This window comes from Natator depressus, chromosome 17 (genome assembly GCF_965152275.1).
Source record: "Natator depressus isolate rNatDep1 chromosome 17, rNatDep2.hap1, whole genome shotgun sequence".
NCBI classification, from domain to species: domain Eukaryota; kingdom Metazoa; phylum Chordata; order Testudines; family Cheloniidae; genus Natator; species Natator depressus.
Window position 1 is genome coordinate 7,771,806 of NC_134250.1, and position 17,574 is coordinate 7,789,379.

The following is a 17,574-nucleotide window of genomic DNA, read 5'->3' on the forward strand; positions in this document are numbered from 1 at the left end:
ACATTTACAGAGTATCTGTCATGTCAGGATCTTGAAGAGTTCTGCGAACTTTGCTTAAATCTCATGACACCCCTAAAGGCAGGTAAGCATTGTTATAGCATTTCACAGATGGACTAACTGAGAAATGAAGAGGCCACTGACACAAGGTCAGTTGGTGAGATGATTCCTGGCTCTCTCACCCCTGTTTTAATTGGTAGAGAAGCATAGAATCATCAGTCACATCTTGACGCATTGACAAGGTGATCCTAACAAAGACGATTGCAAAGCTAGTGATATATTCTCCATCTGAATTTGAGAACTTATCTCAGTTCCTTGGCTTGCTGTAGTAAGTGGTAAATTAATAAGGACAATTAATAACATGTGCATAGTGCTTTTTATCTTGAGGAATTCCAAAGCACTTCTACAAAAACGTAAAGGTACGTAATGTTTTTTTTGCATGTTTATTCGATCACTTAAAACTGTGTGTGTTGCTTTCAAGTTTGTCTGTAATAAGACAAGGATTATAAAAAGTGTTCCCTTCTTTAGAACTTCTGAATGTTCATCCAGTGGGGGTTGGGTGAAAACACTGGCCCAACATTATGTGTAGTTTCCTAAATAAGTGGCCTGATTTTACCTGAGTGGCAGCTGTTGGGAGCTCTGCACTGTTGGAAATCAGGCCAGTTATAAACTAGTACATCTCAGCAGCAGCTCTTTCAGCTTTGGTTATAACATAACCTCCTTGGGTATTTTATACGTAATTTGTTAACTTGTGGTCACCTAATCGGGTGGATGAAAGACATGAGTACTGGCTTTCTATACCTACGACAATATGCCAGAATTTATGGAAGTATTGGGTTCCCCCCACTATTGGGACATTGTCCTGCATGACACTGAAATATCAGTTACTCCAAAATATTTAGAGAAAATACACTTAATTAGCTAGAACATATGAAGGGTATGAGACAGCAGAGATGGTATAAAATACATAATCATACAAGGCGGTTTTAGAATTCAGGATACCACCCTCCTTCCAGCAAAGAATAAATTGGAAACTATTTTAATTGACACGGATCCTGCTATTGAACTGTTACCTGAAAGACAGATTAGTTGATTGATTGGCATTTTAATAAAATCGAATACTTTATTTTTGTGTGTGGGGCTACTGCTGATTTTTAAATGAGTTCAGACCTGTTATCAGGACTGAATTCAGAGGCATTTTTAATGACGAATGAAACATCCCTTTCCTTTTGTGTGGAGTTGATTTATTTTATTTTGCTAGGAACACTAGGATGGCGTGATCCAAACTCTACGCCCCAGTATCAAGGAACACGAAGAACAGAAAGTTACCAGTAAGCAAAATATTTTCTTTTTTTCAAGTTCATACTGAAGGCTGATGGAAAATTCAGGCAATGGAATATTCATTCTCTTCGTTACAGGGTAAAGGCACTTATATTTTGGTTAAACACGAATAGATTCAGTTGCATCAAACTGATCTTATAATCAATATGGAATTAGAAAATGGATCAGTTCTTTGCTTTAAGTAAACTTGAGCAGAGTGTTCCAAAGATTCACCTTTACGATACGTTGCAGCCAGGCAATAGCCATTAGCTGCATTGCTCAGCTGATTCAAAAATAAGTTGGCCCCGCTCTCCTTATCTCCTTTGCACTAGGCACCTGAGAGTTGTCTAGCATCACAGCAACAAAAGAGAGCAGCCATGCGTTGCATAACAATACGGAAATGCCAGTGCTGAAACTTATCAACGTGGTGCATCGTGATCCTTTGCTGGCCACCGTCCAGTTGTGGCCCTCTTGATCAGTGGGTGGAGGAGAGTTATTGTCCCCTGTAGAAAATATAACATTTTTCTTGGGTTTATAAAATATCTGTGTCCAGGTGAGCATTGACTTTGTCTTACAAAATGCATGTAGCGTGGATGAATAAATCTTGATGTCCACTCGCAGCAAAGCAGTAGTTGTAGGTAGCATAGGAGCACATCGATTTTTTTTTTTTTTCCTCCTATCTTTCCAGGGCTCTGACTTGTCAAAATTTGCCAGGGAGAAACTTAGCAAATGTCACTGTTGCTCTTTCTATTCCTGGATCCAAATAACAACCTTATGCTGTGAAGTTTGCAACAGTCTTAGCTCTCCCTGCAATGTACGAGGGCATGGCTGGCTGAGGGGCGAAATCCAGCCACAAAGAATCAAGGGTAAGTAGTGCTACTTAACTAGTGCTGTTTGGGGATGGACAAAGCCTCTATATTTGTCTTGTGTCCTAGGAGGAAGAGGGGAAGCATTACAGCACATGTAGGTCACAGTGAGCAAAGGAAAGGCTGGCTTTATGGAAGCAGGCTTCAGTGTCCTAGTGTTGAGCAATGTCGTGTCAATTAACAGGCTAATGTTGAGTAGACAGAAATGTAGCCTACACATCAGAGCATGCCTGACGGTCCTAAACCTACAGGCTGCAAAAGTAGCCACAGCCAGTCACTGCGATCTGTCTTACAGTCTGCGGTGGCTAAGGCAACGAACTCTTCCACATCATTCCTCATAAGCCAACACAGCAGCAGCTCTGGTTCATTTCTCCCCGCACCCCGACATACCAGCAAGACCGTGGGCTGACACTCCAGAAGTATTTTCCCCGCAGGTTGAACAATACCAGCACTTAGTTTCTGAACAGCTGAAAGCCTCCGACCTGTGGTCTGCTAACGTCATTACAAAAAAATCTCATGATTTAATCGCCACAATTCTGAGGGACATCAAGTGGAGGAAATGAGCCGCTTCCCAAGTTGGTGTCGGCGGAATGGTTTCACGCCGCTTACGCAGTCAGAGCAACCATTAAGGATGTTTAAAAGGAAGCCGGACATGCGTATCCTACATTAGTGCTCCAACAAGTCCGGCGCCTATTCTCGGTGTAGGATTACGTTGCTTTGACTTGAGGGGCTGACTGTACATGCCTGGTTTAAAATTCCTTTTCAGTTTGACTCCTGTGTCCTTTAAAGTCGTAGCTGGAGGTAGTGTTAAAAGGGTTACATGAAACACTTCAAATGTGATAACTTCTAGTTCATATTGTTTGAAGAGATAAGAGTGATTCAAAGCCCTACTAAGGATGCTTTTGAATTTACTTATCAGCATTTGAGCAGGCTTTTTCTTCCCCCTACCTGGTTAGTGTGATTTATCAAGGGAACCTTAGAAAGGAAGGTTTAGCCTGCAAGGACCCCGTTTCATCTGCTAACCTTGCTGGTAAGGTCAGTTCTTTATTCCTGATGTGCAAATGGTACATTTCCAGGATCTGAATATGCTGGCAGCCGAAGAACAGCCTGTGTAATTCTTGAGTAGGGGCTAATCAGAGCCATCTACAGGAGTGCCTCGAGTGGTTACGTGGCTGAGTCCAGTGGTAGGGCAGCCTGCAGTTAATCAGCTCTGGCCTCGCTAGAAGGTGGTGTTGTGGTCAATGTGAATTACTGCAGAGACCGGCTAGGACGCAAAGCTTATTCCGACAGCAAAAAAAGGGCAAATTACCCAAGGCCTAAGTGTTTCGTATGCTCAGAAAGTACCTCAAAGTTCTGGAATTCAGTTTGGTCTGTAAATTCCATGTTGTAAGTCTTTTTTTTCCTGGGTCTCCCCTAAACACAGACTCTCTGGGCCTGCAAAATTCAAACCTTAATAGAAACTTACCCCAGCCACTGCTGTTCTATTAAATATTTAGTTCTGATTTCCATTCCAATGTTGGGCTAATGGTGGCTGCCCAATGCTGTGTAGGGCATGATTCTTGTGGGGCATGCGTTTAGTTGGAAAAGGAATTAAGTGAATCTTTCTGTTTGCCAGGGTCTGGCTATATTGGAGGTTGTAAAAGTCTGTGTCTGTAGGCAAATTTTACCAGTCCCATTTTCCTTTTACTCACTAGTGTGGTGGTGGTGGTAATACCGAGCTTGTATCAGGCTTCAGACTTTGCACACTAACTATGCCCACCACAGGTGAGTACGAGGTCTAGTTCACAGGGGATTACATTGATGCACAAACAAACCAAGTGACCAGGTCATGGTCACACAGCAAATCGAAGGGGAGCCAGGCTTCTGACTCCTGCTCTCTACAACAATGCTTTCTAATAGCTGGTGAACGGCTGTCTACCTGGCTGTGGCTAGTCATAGACTCCCTGTCTCTACAGAACGGTAGCCAGGGTGCTGTGGAGAGTTAGCAGAAAATGCTCCCGCTCTCATTGCAGGACTATTTTACTGTCAAAAGGTGTAAATGGTTATTAATAAGGACAGTGATACCAGAACGGTTTCCAATAAGTTTTCCTAATACTATCAATTAACAGTGAGTAAGATTTTTCCCAACAGAATATTAATTCCTTATTATTCATGATATATCTGCTTATTAGTGCCTAGCTGTATGTGCATTATAGCCTTTTAAAAACATTGCGGATCAGCTAGGTGTGTGTGTGTTTTGGGGGCGGAGGGTCTGAATTTTTCCTCTCCCCCAGCAGAGAATTTCAAGTTTCAGACAAACAACTTCATTTACAAGTGTGTCTCTAATTAGCTGCAGAATTAGTAAAGCGGAGTTTTCCCCCCATAGATCAGCTAAACCCCCGAGGGAGACTGTGGAATAGAGAGAATCGCATTTCCAATTATTTTGTTGAATTGCTAATTTAGTTATTGTGCCTGGCGTAATTGTGATGGGTATTGGGTGTGCAATTCAATTTGTTTTAAATATTTGTGGGAAGGCTGATCAGTAATGGAGCTGACCTATTTCGTGGCCCAAATTGAGAGAAGAGACTAAAACAAAAACAGCTACAAAGCCACAGTTTGTTTCAGTTTTTATTTTGATCTCTCTCATCCCTCTTGAGACTGTTGATGCAACAAAAGGTTTAAATTAAAAGATGATAGCACTTTGATCTTGGGCTTTTGAAAGCTTACAGCTTTGGCACTTTTCTTGGCATTTTAATATGTAGATATTTGAGGCTAAAGAGTTTTAAATGCATTTCTGGAGTTCAGTAGGTTTTTTCCCCTCTAAATTCTATTATGATTGTTAAGGTGATTTATCTCTTTAACCCTCAGGATTCTGGTTCAAGAAATGCGTGAAAATAACTGGAACTGCTGGGTTGAAAAAAAATTTAGTTTGAAATTGTGTTAAATACTTACCATTAATTAGATGTGGAGATTTTTAAAACCCTGTGTGGGGTGAAGTCTGTACTGGATTTATGTTTGTAACTTAGCTGGCAGGGGGAAACATTTAAATTAGCTATACCTGCAATTCCATTTCAGAAGCTCTGGGTGGGAGTTTCTATGAATGCGTATCTAGGTAGGAGTTGGTTCAGGGTTCAAATAAATGTATAGTCAAACTGTATAGTGGGTGTACACTACTCACGGCATTCTCTCTATCTGCAGTGAGAACAGACACGTGGACTTGACGGTTCTGCCCTTAGTTTGCCAATACAGGTAAAGCAGACGCAGGCTTCAAGGACCGGAAAACACTAGATCGATTTAAATCTAGGACAGGAATTAGTCCTAGCACTTTAAAGCATCTATTAGGTAGTTTGCCACAAACCAGTGTGGTAAAAACTGTTCGTAACTGATCATGTGAAAAAGAAAAGTGAAATTAAAGCAAGGTGCAATTTCATTCCCCTTCTGCTTCGTTGGGAAATGTTCAACCATTCTTAAAGCCAGGTGTTGATGGAGGAGTATCAGCTCCTGTGTGTTGTAACAAGAAGGCAAGAATGTTAATGTGCTGGATGTTGCCTTGATTTATATTCCACTGAGTATATCTGTGTTTGACTATAAACATTTTTCTATTTCAGAACTCAGATTTTCCTGCATCCACATTTTCGTAGTTTGATATCATGGGAACGATAGATGCGACAAATTAAGCCTCTGGCTTCACGGCGTGAGAAGTTACAAAGGGGATGAAATGAAGAAAAGGGCTGGCGACTTACGAGAACAGGTGAAAATACGTGTGCTTTTAAGTGTTACATAGTACAGTCTTTTCCCAGGCTTAAGCATGAATTACCCAGACTTAGTACGCATTTTAAAACTCTGTGTGATCTATGGAGCTTGAGTGCAAGTTGGAATGAAAGGGGTGGCCATGCAAACCCAAATTAGCAGCCCAGACTCTTGAAGTAATGGGCCTGAACCTCGAAGTTCAGCTCTAGATGTGAATTTAGCCAAGCTCTTGAGCGGCAGGGTCACATGCCTGGATCTGAACTTCCTCAGAATTCAATCTGGTGCAATATCACCTTTAGTGTCTTCTACATAAACAACCGTCTCCATTGAATTAAAGAGGGAGCGCTTACCAAAACCCCCACATATGGAATACATGGTTCCACTTGTAGCAATGAAAAGAGTCTTAAACAGATTCTTTTTATTAAAAGAAACTTGAGGTAAGTGAAATACATCAGCAAGTACCATAGATGTCCAGCAGTAACATGGCCAGGGTGCGTCCTTTCCCAGCTGCATAAAGAGACAGAGCAGGACTTAACATGTACAGTAGACTTCGTTTTCTGGTAGTGTTACTATAAGGTCTCAGTCTCTGGGATGACTGGCTGTCACACTCAACGTGAAAAGGGGAAGCTTGAAGCTGGGCAAGGTCTGTGCCGAGCTCCTCACAAGTGGCTTTTATGTGATGCTTCAAGTTTAATTAAGATGTTAATAGTAGGGTTGTTTGCAGGGCGGAGCCATTTAGTCAGTTTGAATGAAACGAACAATTCATAAAAAACTGCTTTAAGGACAATTTAAGCCAAAACCAGCCCCTTCGGTAATTTGTGTCTGCTTGTCAGTCAGGCAGAGTTGGAAGGAAGACACAACCAGCTTCTAAACTAGCATGTGCTAACTTTAGCAGCTCTTACATCATAAGCTAACTTGTCTAAAAAAGAACAGCACTGAAATGTTGTAATGCTTACAAGCATCTTCAGAATATGTACTTTGTCAAGGCTCCTCAGAGCTGCACTAGCTTGTCTATGAGTGGGTGGAATGGAAAAGTGCTTCTCCTGAATCTTTTAAAATGAGGCTCTTATTTTAATATCTCAGAAATGATTCACATGCTTCAGCAGTGAGACCCCTAAAGGCTCCAGAATCCTTTACCAAAGAAATGTTTTTAATGCATGAGAATGGGCAATTCAGCTCTTTTTATACAGTTACTAAGTACATCAGAGCACCAGTAACACAAGCAGATGTAATTTCAGGGCCTACCAACTCTTGGTGAAAAGTTGATTTTTGACAGCTGCTACAATGGAAAGGGCCAACAGTCAGTCTGTCCAATAAATCCTTACTAGTTGAGAGCATTTGTGCTTGCAGTGGAAGGCTGTGTCTTCACTGCAGCTTGTGTAGACATACCTGTGCTGTCTTGCTCAAAGCAGCAGTGAGGACTTGGCAGCAGGGATATGAAGCTATTTTTACCCCTTGTCAGGGCCAGTGAACATGGCTTTGGGATGGGTCTGGTCTACACATCATTCGCACAACAAATGCCTCAAACTTGTGCTGACTTTATGTTTTAGCAAAAACTAGGCTTGTTGATACTAGCCTACCTGTTATGGTTTACACCAGTTTCTGACACTGCTGAGAAGAGATAAAACTGTATAATATTGTTTTACAGTAACTATGGGACAAACAGCCAGTCTAAATTTTATTATGTCTGATACTGTTCATTTTAAAAAATGTTACTTCAGATTTTCTATAAGAAAAAAGTTGTAGAAGATCAGACAATTAGGCCTTGTCTACGTGAACAGTGTAACTCAAATCGATGTAGCTTAGCTCTACTTACCGTGGGGTTCACACTACATGATGTTGACTCCCCTTACTCTTCTCAATCACAGGTGGATTTAGCGGCTCTAGTGAAGACCTGCTAAATCGATCGCTGCAGTGTTGATCCTCCGGTAAGTGTAGACAAGCCCTCAGTGATGTGAATGCTTTGATTCACATTGAGACCTATTTCCTATTAAAATAATTAAGACTAGATGTTGTGCTGTCATCTCAGGATTCTGCTGTGGTTTATATCACCACCAGGAACCCTCAGTAAAAATATAGGCTGGGTCTTTTTTTGGGGGAGGAGAAATCAACCTAGCTGCCAAAGCAATTTAAAATCCTTGTGCAGAACTCCCAATGATGACATTCTTACCAGGCCTCCTCTGTGTCAAACTTTCCAAGAAAGTTTTGGGATAAAGTTGTTTTTTTTAAAGGGGGGGTTTAAGTGTAGCCTTACTGAGCCATGTCAGGCTGTCAAATGAATAATAAATAGAAGTATTAGACAAGAAAGAAAATACCTGACATAATTTGCTGATGTGTAGTATCGATTGAATAGATGGTGCTGTTACGGTAATAGCCATTAGCTCCTCAGTACATGGATGGAGGAGAAAAAAGCCTGATATACAAATATTACCCAGACTTCCTATTTACATTTTTCTAACGAGCTCAGAAATGCCTCTGTCCACACAAGAGCCTGAGCAGCTGCGTTTTTCATTTTAAAAACATCACTTTCAGTAACAGAGAGCTGGTTTTAATTTCAGTATTTCTGTGACTTTAACTATTGCCACTTTCCCCCATCTTTATGGAATGATCGTTTGCTTCCTAGGTGAGACAGAATGAATAAGTAACGGAATAGCCTGTGAATGTGCAGATAGAATATAAATATAGTTCTGCAGACACACGAGAGAGGGGACCAGAATTAACCCGTGTGATAGGTCATAATTATTACTGTCATAAACTGGATACATGGCAAATGGTAGCTTTTTCTAAGTATTTTTCTTTTTACAGGATACTACTTCATCTCTGCCCTGTCTGAGACCGTGAGCCTGCAGCATAGCTCCTGGAATGAAAATACTGAAATAACAGGTACTAAGTAAACAACCAAGACTGACATGTAATGAAACTTGCGACCATCAGAGAGGAGAGAAGAGAGCAGGATTAGCTCCTCCCCAGCGTAACAGAGCCACGAACGAATACTGTTTTCCCATTTCTTTGTAGTATCTTCCCATGTGCGTTTAACAAACCCCTGCCCAGCCAGCACGCCGCTGGCACATTTGTCTACTGAAACAAGACCACCATCACCAGACTGGGGGTGTGTGGGAGAAGGGCAGTGTAAGAAAGCCCTTACTTTGCTGCTCTAAGACCTCATGGTACCACAGTACCCTTCATTGCCTTTTCCTACTGCTTTCAGAGGGCAGCCACACAGCTAGCTGATGCATTGGTCCAGTCACTCTTTGTTAAATAAATAAGGTACAGTTAGACATCCATAAGTTAATTCCTCAGCAGTTTGTTTTCCTTATGTCTCTGGGGCCAGAGAGCGTGCTCTCTCGGGTCAGTCTGATTTTAAAAATTAAAAATACCATTCTTCCTTTTGCTTCCTCTTCTCAGTACAGTGTTCACCACTGAGCAGACAAAGGGCAACTCTGAGCCTTTTGTCGCAGGAAAAGGAAGAGGGTGGGAAACAAGATGCTCTTATGTTGAAGGAGGTGAGTCCATTGTTGAAAGAATACGCACTATCTCAGCTCGCTGGGTAGGGGATATATGCTGGGTCATGTGGACGATGGAATCCATGGCAACCTCAGGATTGGCCTGCACCAAGCTGCAAAGACAAGAGGGTTAGCAACGGCACCCATCTCGCCCCAACTGCTAGCCCCTTTCTCCTGGTCCAACTTGGCAGAGAAATTTAGCAAGTGGAGTACAGCTCAGTGTGCAAACTGTAAGCCTGACGATTTTCACCTGATCTCATTTCCCTGCTCTAAAGGGTAATTGAAATACAGGATTTTTAAAAGTGTCTGGACAAGCCAGCAAGAGGTTTATTACGAACTGAGCGCAAGCAGCTCTTAGATTAACGATGAGGACAGAGTCTCAGCACCAAGCAATGCACAATGTACACGTGAGTGCCAATGGCGTTTTGAAGAGGAAGAGGGTCCGAAGAGTAAACTCAGGGCAGGGTCAAGGATTGTGATGGGTAGAAAGAGGCGGCGGCGAGCATTGCGCTCCCTGATCCAGAAGGCTGCTCACAGTCATGTCATGTGCACTCCCTGGTTGTTACCTCGCATTCCCCTCTAACTCTAGTTTTGGGGAAAGGCTGCAAGCCTTTGGAGGCTTTCCAGTCTGTAATAAAGTTGCATTTTGGTACCTAACAAGAGAGAAAATAGTGTCGACATTTGGATTACACTGTGTCCTGCTGCGTGATCTTTGAAAATTAATCAGAACAAAAGGGACGTTAGAAGCTGGGTCCAGTTTCCCCAGAGAAAAGCTAGGGCGGGAGGCAGCTAGCATATTCTGTACTCTTGTACTTGAGCAGCAGCAGGATTTGTGGAAGGGAACAGAGAACTCATCCTTTAGGTGAGACTGAGAAACAGAAGAAATCTTATCCAAGAAAGCCTGCAGCAACATTGTACCCTACCAAATAAACAGGAGACGGTAGGGTAGTGTAGCTCAGAGCTTTCCTCACTACCCACTCACATTAGAGAATGGAACCACTTTAATTTTCCTATATTTGTATCAAGATGGGGAACACCACAACTGTTTTACTGTGGCTTCCATGACCTTGTTTCAGCAAAGCGTGCTCTTAATGTCAGTGGGGCTGAAGCAGGGCCTTGGACATTTTGAGCTGAGTGTCTTTCACAGACTACAGGCACCTTGAACTCAAACACTTAAAATGTATTGTAAAAACAAAGTCACATTTAGGTTTTGTATCCAATCAACTTTATATGACCGCAAGTAAAAACTTTAAAGGTTAGATTTCTAAAATTTGCTCAGTTTTAACAATCGAAGTGCATTTATTTAAACAAAAAACTTGATTTCAACCTCACCCTGTCCCTTTATTTAAAACACCTCACAAATTCACTGGTGTTCTGAAACTGCAGTGAGGAGGGCCGTATAATTACCTGGATGGACTGAGATCTTGATGGCCAAATTCTAGTTGCTTTGGTCTTATTGCCTATACTACTGCTCCCTCTCCCAAAAATTCCCACTGCTGCATCTCCAGACCTCGTCCGAAAAGGTGAGATGACAACTTTCATTGTTACTACAACCTCAGAGCTGCAACAGCAGAAAATTTTAGGAAAAAAATCCCTTATGTAGAGAGAGCTTTTCTAAAGGGGGCGGTGAGGATTTAGTCTTAGAGCTGTGCCTCATTGTGTGAAATCAGTAGTTGGCTTACCTGCGTATCTGTTTGAGTATGTAGTCTCTGGAGATGTATTTGATGTTTTCATCCACAACTGAGCGAATGCCATCTTCTTCTGTTAGCTGTTTCTCCAGCCACTCCACTAGATCCTTATTGTTATCCCATAAGTACGCCTGCAAACAAACAGCGAGTGTCCCTGAAATGGTTCCAAAATGTGCACTGGGGTCCTATGGAACGTCCATTGACAGATTGTACTGTCCTGCTCCCAATGCTACCATTTCTGAAATTTAATTAGCAATTACTGGCAACTGTGGGTAAAATATTAGGCAAGAAGATCCTTTGTGATTTCCTGGTGCAGTTAACTTTTATGGCTATGGAATGCAACTAACAATTAGCAGAAGTTAGAGAGTGATGTACTTGTTCTGTGTCTCCTTCCTTAACGTGATTAAATTTAAACTGGAGCTACTGCCTCCATGTTTCCAACACTTAGTGCTGTGGCTTATTTACTCTAACAGGTGCCTCTGCTCAGAAGGCTGGTGACCTCTTCTTTCTCATGAGGCAATGGATTGACAAACTTTACCCATGATTTCCAAAAACCTTTTTTACGATCAGGGCCTGTACCCTAGAGCTTTCAGAGAGGTCCTTTCAGCAACAGCACCAGTCTAGCACAATTATCGGTCACACATCCATCATCCCCTATACACAAGTAGGCAAACCTGCTCTTACTGATATAAGGCACCAGCGTCCATGTTGGCTCTGCGTTCTTTTTAAAGTCCCAGCATGTTTAGGAGAAAGTGAGATTCTCCCAGCAGTGACTAGAGTAACCCCAAATGCTCCACTGCCCGTCTTCTGGCACTTGGCTTCTCTGGAGAAGAGCATCTGTTGTACTAGATTATAGAATGGTTTGGTGATATGGGAAATAGTCACAAAGAGAGATTCAGAGTCAAGGATAAGTGTATTCCATTGGCTCCTGCATTTAGCTACTCCTCAACAGTTTCACTTTTCTTTTTTTGTTAAATAAAGGCTCCTCAAGTAGAAATAGAACCTATGAAACCAAACTCCTTTATTACCAAGTCAAAGCAGCAGTTGTGTGGGGCAGTTTACAAGGGAAAGGAAGTTTTCACCTTCTTGTTTAGCATGGGTCACTGGTGAACTGGAGTAAATCGTGGATTGTCTGCAATTTGATGTCCTTAAATCATTATTTGAGGATTTCAGTAACTCAGCCAGAGATGACGGGTCTATGACAGGAGTGGGTGGGGGTCTGTTGCCTGTGATGTGCAGGTCCACTAGGGGCCCGCGTGATCCTCTAGTCTGACGTCTAAGAGAAACCAAACATGTCACTACAACAGCACTTTGTCAGTCCTCTGAGTCCATAACCAACCAAGACACCTAACCCCTATTTTAGTAGATGTGAGCATAACACAACAGGTCAAGGTGTCTACAACCATGAAAAGCCTCAGCCACAAATCTTTTTTTGCAAGATCATTTAGCCTGATGATAGTTGCTAGGTAGTTGACTATATAATAATTCAGGAGTGTGTTAGATGCCTAATAGCCTTCTTGCTCCTCTTTTCTCCTCTCATTTTCTTTACAAATCATTTAAGAATCGTTTTGTTAATGGTTTCCGGAAAAACCAAGTACCATCATTAGTGCTCATTCATATTTATGTCATTTGATTTGGGTAATTAAACACAAAGCTCGTCATTTAAAGGTGCACTATCCTTCGCTGTTATCCCTACGAAGTTAACGTCAGAATGACAATGAGCTCAACACAGTAATTTAAGAAGTGAGTGCATTAAAAAAAAAAATTAACCACCTCTCAGGGGCTCTGGGGTTGGAAACAGCATTGCCTCTTGCTTGAATACTTCACAAAGCCACATAAGCATCATGACTTGCCAGGGATTTAGTCTCTGACTCAAGAAGACAGAAGGAATTCCAGGCCTGAGACCTGGAGACAAAAGTGTAAGTCTACCAGTCGGTTTTAAAAAGGGGGTCTTGATAGGGTAATCCATCAGCTAGAAAAATGTCACTGGTAGTCATCACCAGCGTGGACACAGATTCCACAAGTGGAGCAGGTGTTCAACAGCATGTTATGTTTCAACATTATTGGGTATCCAATCCAAAAAAAATCATTAAAAGGGCCAACACTTCTTGCCCGTGGCATTTGTATGTTGTTGTTTGGACTGCAGTTACTTGCCTTCAGATCTTGCTAGTGATACTGAGCAAGGGCTACTTGGTTCAACTCCTGCATAGGTCTTCCTGAACTCTCAGGTCAATCCGTGCAATGACTTCAAAGTAACAGTCCTAATCTATGAAGCCATCACCAGGCAGAGACATAGCTCCCTTCTAGCTTGTTGTACCACCTGGGCCATGTGACCATGTTTGAGTGTTTCTGCCCTTTGACCACGTTGTAGGTGACAGGAGCAGACCTATAAAGAACAGCCCGCAGTTAGGTTACTGACACACTGCAGCGGCTATTTCAAAACGAGAGAAACTGCCATGACCAACAGCCTCCTTCAGGCAGCACTTGACACATGCAAAATGGAGTCACACAACAGTCCAGGATCTTCAAGCAGCCCATCAACTGGCAGTTTGAGAGCAAGCATGGGACATTTTGCTCCAGAAGCCAGCCCCACCTTTGTGCAGAGTAGCTGAGAGCACCTGTGCAACAAGGACATGCAAATGCCGCATGCGACAGTGACTTGCGTAGCAGGGACAGATTCTGAGGGGCAGCAGAAATGTTTCAAGTGTCTGCACATTACCATGCTTAATTTTTGCGAGTAAACATAGCTCCTGGGGTGTTGTGTTAGGCAGGTGGTAGCTCATAGTTATATGGAGGGGTTACATAAGAGTACATGGGTTAACTTTGTTATTCACACCAGACATTCTACAGCCCTTGTACTAAGAGTCATTACAGCTATTTAAGCAGTGCATCTGTATTGCCCTTGTATTCAGTGATTGGTACCGCGCATGCTTTCGACTTGCAGCTCCGGCCAAAAGGATAACATTGAAAATATATGTTTTACAATTAAGAGGAAGGGGGTCGTATTATCAGCATAACATCATAAAAATAGGAGACAACAATTTTTCTCAAATCAGTCCACGCTAGAAATAATGACAAATATTTTGATGTATTCCCTGGCACAAGGAAGCTCATACTGTCATATGACTATAGACTTGTGCTTTAACCAAAGACAAAAGAAGTACAGGAGACAATGGATCACCTGGGGCTAATGATTTCCCAAACAGCACTATTTTGAGTTCAGAGTTACATTATCAATTGTATTTAAAAACTTTCTGCCAATTTTAGTCAAAATTAGACTTTCTTTGGACGATGGCCCTTTTAATGATTTTTTCGGATTGGATGCCCAGTAACGTTGAAATGTTACATGCTATCAAAAAACTGCACCACTGCCGGAATCTACGTTCACGCTGGTGATGACCAACAGATATGTGCCGAACACGTGAGCGCAATGATATTTTTCTAGCCCAAAATGGGTCCGGGCTGGTAGACTGTGTGTTTTATGGGTCTCTTCGCCTAAAGGAAAAGTTTTCTGAACTCACCAGAATGTTGGGCAGATTAATACATTTCTTTGCAAAACATTAACATTGTTGCAGAAACAGTAAAATATTCTCAGTATAATAGCTACTGAATGAAAATGGTTTCTCTCTCATTTTCCACATAACCTCCTGTAGTTGCAGGCTTTCCCAGCTGCAGCGTGCTCTCCTGTAAGGTTGGGATTTGATCCAAGACGCTGTTGCCCTCTGAGTGAATTTCAGACTTCTAGAGCAACACGCTCCCTGCGAGTATGGTTTACTCTTTGCTCACAAGATAATTTATTGATATGAATAAGAAAAAGTTAACAGACACATCCAGCCTGACATGCTTCATGTCTGTTCCTTAGTCTTGCACAGAATTCCATAGGCTTAGGAAATTGATACAAGTTTTTCCCATTCCACAAATGCTCTCTCTTTTCCTGTGTTGACACAAGTAACAGCCCAGCACTTACAAGCCACCCTATCTCGGTTGTGCAGATCAGTATGCGTGAGCAACCTCACAAAGTAAGTCAGCCATCACAGACTAGCACACGTACACACACACAATAAAGCAGGGTATGTATAGGCCTGTGCTCACGAGCAACCCTACAACAAACCAATAGGCATCCAATGGGGTGAGGGTAAGTGGTAAGGCTTCTGGGGTGCTGAAAATCAGCACGGTGGGATCAATTTTTTGAGTATGAAAAACACTTGTTATGTTCCGTATCGGTCTGAGATCAGGGCCTTACACTGGAATTTTTTCTAAGTACTATGCATCTAGTGCTGTCACTTGAGCTTCCACATTTTGCTTATTTCATTATTATTTTAAACTTGCTAGTTTTTACTCCTTGCTTCTGCTGCTAGACGTGAAAGAAATGCCCACTGCATACAAAGTAGGGTGCTTATGAGGATTTCAGGGGAAGGAGAAAAAAAAACCCCAGTAAATGCCTTTTGGTTTGCAGACCTGCGTAAAGCTAGATTTACCCAAGAATCCCAAAGCTTTTAGTTTAGGAGAATATTTAATACTCTTATTAATCATTTTAATCCGTTTGCTTTTAATTAAGAAACAGCATGATGCTTTCCTATCAACATATGCCAGGGAGCAGATTAATTGTGGCTTAAGATAACTCTCCTTGATTGGTGTAATGTATTAGCTAACGAGATGCCCGCTTCTAAAGATGCTCAGACATTACCTTGGAAAGCCTGCTGCCCTCCAGAGAAAACTTTTTTTCTCCTCCCCTTTTAGAGCCCCAGAGTGTTTGAGATTTTTATTTTATTTTTAAAGTCTCAAACAGGAGCTTCAGAGATTTTTTTCAAAGATTGCCCACTTCAGAATTCAGGCAATTAAAAAAAGAGGAAGGAAAGAAAGAAAGAAAGAAAAACTAACAACAAAATGATCAGATGAAATAAAGCCAATGGGCCAGAACATGAAAGAGTTCCTGTTCGCGAGCTGCCCCACAACTCTCTATCACCTTTAGCAGCCTGTTAAGGAGAAGCAGCTTATGGGCAGCCCCAGAGGAAGTTTGAGACACCACTGTACTGCTTTCCTAGTTTGCAAGAAGTAGGATGGCCTCATAAAACAGGGATAGGTGCCAGACCGGCACATCGCTCCTTTGGAAAAAATCAAGAACTGCATAAAGATAACAGATCCTTTCCCAATTCTGCTGGCACAGTACAAGATTTTGCACATTATTCAGTACTACCCTCCCCGCCCCAGCTTCTACATCAGAGGCTCAAAAGGGACTTTAGGAGACTGCTCTGCAGAGCTGGAAGTGATCTTCCTTAACATGCTCTGGTGATGGATAGAAACAGTGTGTGCAACGTAGATAGAACAGCATCACAATGACTGTGTCCCTCTTTGCCTTGTGCATCCTTCTCTAAGATGGGAATGTCAGCCCAGGCTTTATGCAGTTTTTTCAAGCATTAATGAATGTTTGTAAGGTGCTATTTAGATGCCAAATATTGTTATTCATGTCTTAATATGACTTGTATAAACACTAAAATACCAGTTATTGATCAGAGGGTATTACAACCACATTGCAGCCACTTCTACACAAGATGTAAAAAAGAGAATTTATTCCCACCATGTTTAACCTCAACAAGAGAGAAAGGATGGTCCGGGGGCTCAGGCACCGGGACTCAGGAGATTGGGTTCAGCAGTTCCTGGCTAGATCACAGATTGTGTGTGAGACCTTAGGGAGGTCACTTAAACTCTCTGTGCCTCAATTTCCATGTCTGTAAGATGGGGGGTAATGTCACAGCCTTTGTCTATTTACCTTGTAAGCTCTTTGGCGCCCCCTTTTACTGTGTGTTTGTACAGCATCAAACACAATGAAGCCCTGGTTATAGCTGGTGCCTTTAGGTGCTACTGGCGTACAAATTAATAATTGTTTTTAGTAATTTGTATCTTTTGTGCGACTAGTGGCCAGTTGCATTTTAAGTATTATTGACTCATGCTGCCAATAATGACCTTTTGGCTAAGTAGACTGGCTGTGCACCAGACGGGGTACATTTAATGAGGCTGATACAGCCAAATGCAGCGAGGTCTCAGTTTTTATAAGGACATCACAACTTCCCCTAACCGCTGCAGCTCTCAACAGATTTTGAAATTCCAACTCTACCTTCTTATTTCCAAACCCTTTCTAAAGCTCTGCACCCGAATGGCAGACAGTACCGCCACACTATCCGCAAGCTGGCAATTCCTGCGATTTCAGCTACAACACTGTAACAGACTTCTCCAAGGGAAACAAAAGAATTACATCACTCACTTCTACTGTCACAATGTCTCAGAAATTCCTTTGGCATTTCCTCTTCTTTTTGGGGGGAAAAGGTGGGGGAAGAACAAGAGGGGCTGAATGATGACACCAGAATTCAAAAAGGAGAAGAAAGTTTTCTGAAAAAAAGGGAAAGCGTGGGAACATTTTTTCATTGTTAAGGGGTTTTATCCAAGTAATTAACATGAGCTATTTTCCAGAGA

General features: G+C 42.1%; 1 protein-coding gene and 1 long non-coding RNA gene across 5 annotated transcripts in view; one reads left to right on the top strand and one right to left on the bottom strand.

Annotated features, from left to right (window-relative positions):
• The first annotated feature begins 61 nt into the window (after positions 1–61).
• Positions 62–11,518, top strand: LOC142000386 (uncharacterized). Of its 3 annotated transcripts, none has more exons than XR_012642226.1 (6): positions 62–82; positions 1,259–1,328; positions 2,006–2,183; positions 5,771–5,913; positions 7,781–7,840; positions 8,718–11,518. It is a non-coding gene; the product is annotated as an uncharacterized LOC142000386 (long non-coding RNA). The 3 variants fall into 3 exon arrangements; XR_012642227.1 differs by lacking the exon at positions 62–82 and adding an exon at positions 5,361–5,411 and having other exon boundaries at positions 492–1,328; XR_012642225.1 differs by lacking the exon at positions 62–82 and having other exon boundaries at positions 492–1,328.
• The window catches only part of ACACA (acetyl-CoA carboxylase alpha), a 185,559-nt gene continuing 174,336 nt past the window's right edge, over positions 6,352–17,574 (bottom strand). For both annotated transcript variants that reach the window (XM_074974614.1, XM_074974613.1), the window contains 2 exons: positions 11,098–11,234; positions 6,352–9,528 (listed from right to left, as the gene is read on the bottom strand). In XM_074974614.1, coding sequence (XP_074830715.1) covers positions 9,402–9,528; positions 11,098–11,234 — 264 coding nt within the window. In that variant the 3' untranslated portion in view covers positions 6,352–9,401. The remainder of the gene's footprint in view (positions 9,529–11,097; positions 11,235–17,574) is intronic.